The sequence below is a fragment of the Bison bison genome, unplaced genomic scaffold (genome assembly GCF_000754665.1).
Source record: "Bison bison bison isolate TAMUID 2011002044 unplaced genomic scaffold, Bison_UMD1.0 scf7180017864473, whole genome shotgun sequence".
Taxonomy (NCBI): domain Eukaryota; kingdom Metazoa; phylum Chordata; class Mammalia; order Artiodactyla; family Bovidae; genus Bison; species Bison bison.
This window is the reverse complement of record NW_011495034.1, coordinates 14,028,163-14,030,344: the sequence shown is the minus strand read 5'-3', so window position 1 is coordinate 14,030,344 and position 2,182 is coordinate 14,028,163. Positions and strand designations below refer to the sequence as shown.

The following is a 2,182-nucleotide window of genomic DNA, read 5'->3' as shown; positions in this document are numbered from 1 at the left end:
AATTTTTTTAAGTGACTAAATCACTGTTTTGTTGTGTTTACCTAAGGTGTTAGGCTGGGTCCTGATAGCAGTTGTTATCATCCTCCTCCTGATTTGTACATCAATCACTCGATGCCTGTCTCCAGTTAGTTACCTGCAGCTGAAATTTTGGAAAATCTATTTGCAACAGGAGCAACAGATTCTTAAAAGTCAAGCCACAGAACATGCAACGCAACTGGCGAAAGAAAATATCAAATGTTTCTTTGAGTGCTCACATCCACAGGAATACAACACTCCAAGCATTAAAGACTGGCAGCAGATTTCATCACTATATACTTTCAATCCAAAGGAGCAGTACTACAGCACTTTGCACAAATACGTGAACAAAAAACAGAAGAATCAAAGTAGCACATCTTCTGAAGAAGATGCAATGGTTCCTGTTCTTGGCTTTGTAGATTCATCTGATATGAACAGCACTACAGACTTATGACCTTGTTAATGAATGAGAAAAGAAAGCTCTTCTGAATTATTGATTCCTTTAAAAAAAATAAATGTGGGTATTGTTTATGACTCCTCTGTTTGGTCTTCCAAGTTATGGAAACATAGAATATTAAATAAAATAGAAATTTAGAATTTTATCTTTTTATTATTTTATTTAAAAAGTAAGCAAGGTTAAATGGTTCACTCAGTGTGACAGTTCAGTTCAGATCAGTCTCTCAGTCGTGTCCGACTCTTTGCAACCCCATGAACCACAGCATGCCAGACCTCCCTGTCCATCACCAACTCCGAGAGGTTACCCAGACTCATGTCCATTGAGTTGGTGATGCCATCCAACCATCTCATCTTCTGTTGTCCCCTTCTCCTCTTGCCCTCAGTCTTTCCCAGCATCAGGGTCTTTTCGAATGAGTCAGCTCTTTGTATCAGCTGGCCAAAGTACTGGAGTTTCAGCTTCAGCATCAGTCCTTCCAGATCACTCAGGACTGATCTTCTTTAGGATGGACTGGTTGGATCTCCTTGCAGTCCAAGGGACTCTCAAGAGTCTTCTCCAACACCACAGTTCAAAAGCATCAATTCTTCGGCGCTCAGCTCACTTTACCCAACTCACATCCATACATGACTACTGGAAAAACCATAGCCTTGACTAGACGGACCTTTGTTGACAAAGTAATGTCTCTGTTTTTTAATATGCTGTCTAGGTTGGTCATAACTTTCCTTCCAAGGAGTAAGCGTCTTTTAATTTCATAGCTGCAGTCACCATCTGCAGTGATTTTGGAGCCCCCCAAAATAAAGTCAGCCCTGTTTCCCCATCTATTTGCCATGAAGTGATGGGACTGGATGCCATAATCTTAGTTTTCTGAATGTTGAACTTTAAGCCAACGTTTTCACTCTCCTCTTTTACTTTCATCAAGAGACCCTGGAACTAAATCAGAAGATTTATATCCCTAGCCTATATGCTATAATACTGCTTTCAAATAAAACAATTTAGTAGCAAAAACAGCAAACTAACAATTGAACATCATACCTTTCTTTAAGGTATCTGATGTTAATTTCAAGTTCACTTTCGTGCAGACAACACATTGTTTGTGTATTTAAAATACTGGCATTTAAAAAGCAAAAGTAATTGAGCATGGCTCATATTTAGCCCTTCTTCCTTTTTTGGCAGAGCCTTGCTTCTGCTTCTATTTGCCTCTTGTAGTATAGAGGCCGTTATTTAGTACTGGTCAGCAGAACGGGATATTCTGGTTTTGCGAGTTATATATTGCATGAAAGTTGGCAGCAGAAACTGCACGATCCATTTTTTTTCGATTCCCTACTGAATAATTTTGAAAATCATATGTCTACTTTCATTTTTGCTTCAGTATAAAAATTTCTTTAGTATATTCTTCTCTTCAATATTTTTTCTGGCCTATCATTTATACTCACGTATAATACTATATTCAATTGTATCATATGATCTCCATTTTATTGACTTATGCTCCATTTTCTCTTGCATGGTCTTTAATATTATTGTGAAAGTACATATGCTTAAGATAAAAATGATAATAATAGAGAACTGTGTGAAAGAAAAAGTGAAATTACCTCATTCCTTTGCCATGTGTTCTTCCCAGAAAAAGCTGTGCATTCTGCGTGTACATGAGCTTTATCTCTTACTATAAATGTGATTCTGCAGATTTTTCAAATAAAATATCATTGTTCCATGTGT

General features: G+C 37.4%; 1 protein-coding gene across 1 annotated transcript in view; it reads left to right on the top strand.

The window, feature by feature from the left end:
• The window catches only part of FAM26F (family with sequence similarity 26, member F), a 2,636-nt gene extending 2,019 nt beyond the window's left edge, over nt 1-617 (top strand). Inside the window, exon 2 of the mRNA XM_010861965.1 lies at nt 47-617. Within this exon, the coding sequence (XP_010860267.1) occupies nt 47-469 (423 nt within the window). The 3' untranslated portion in view covers nt 470-617. The remainder of the gene's footprint in view (nt 1-46) is intronic.
• The last annotated feature ends 1,565 nt before the right edge of the window (nt 618-2,182 follow it).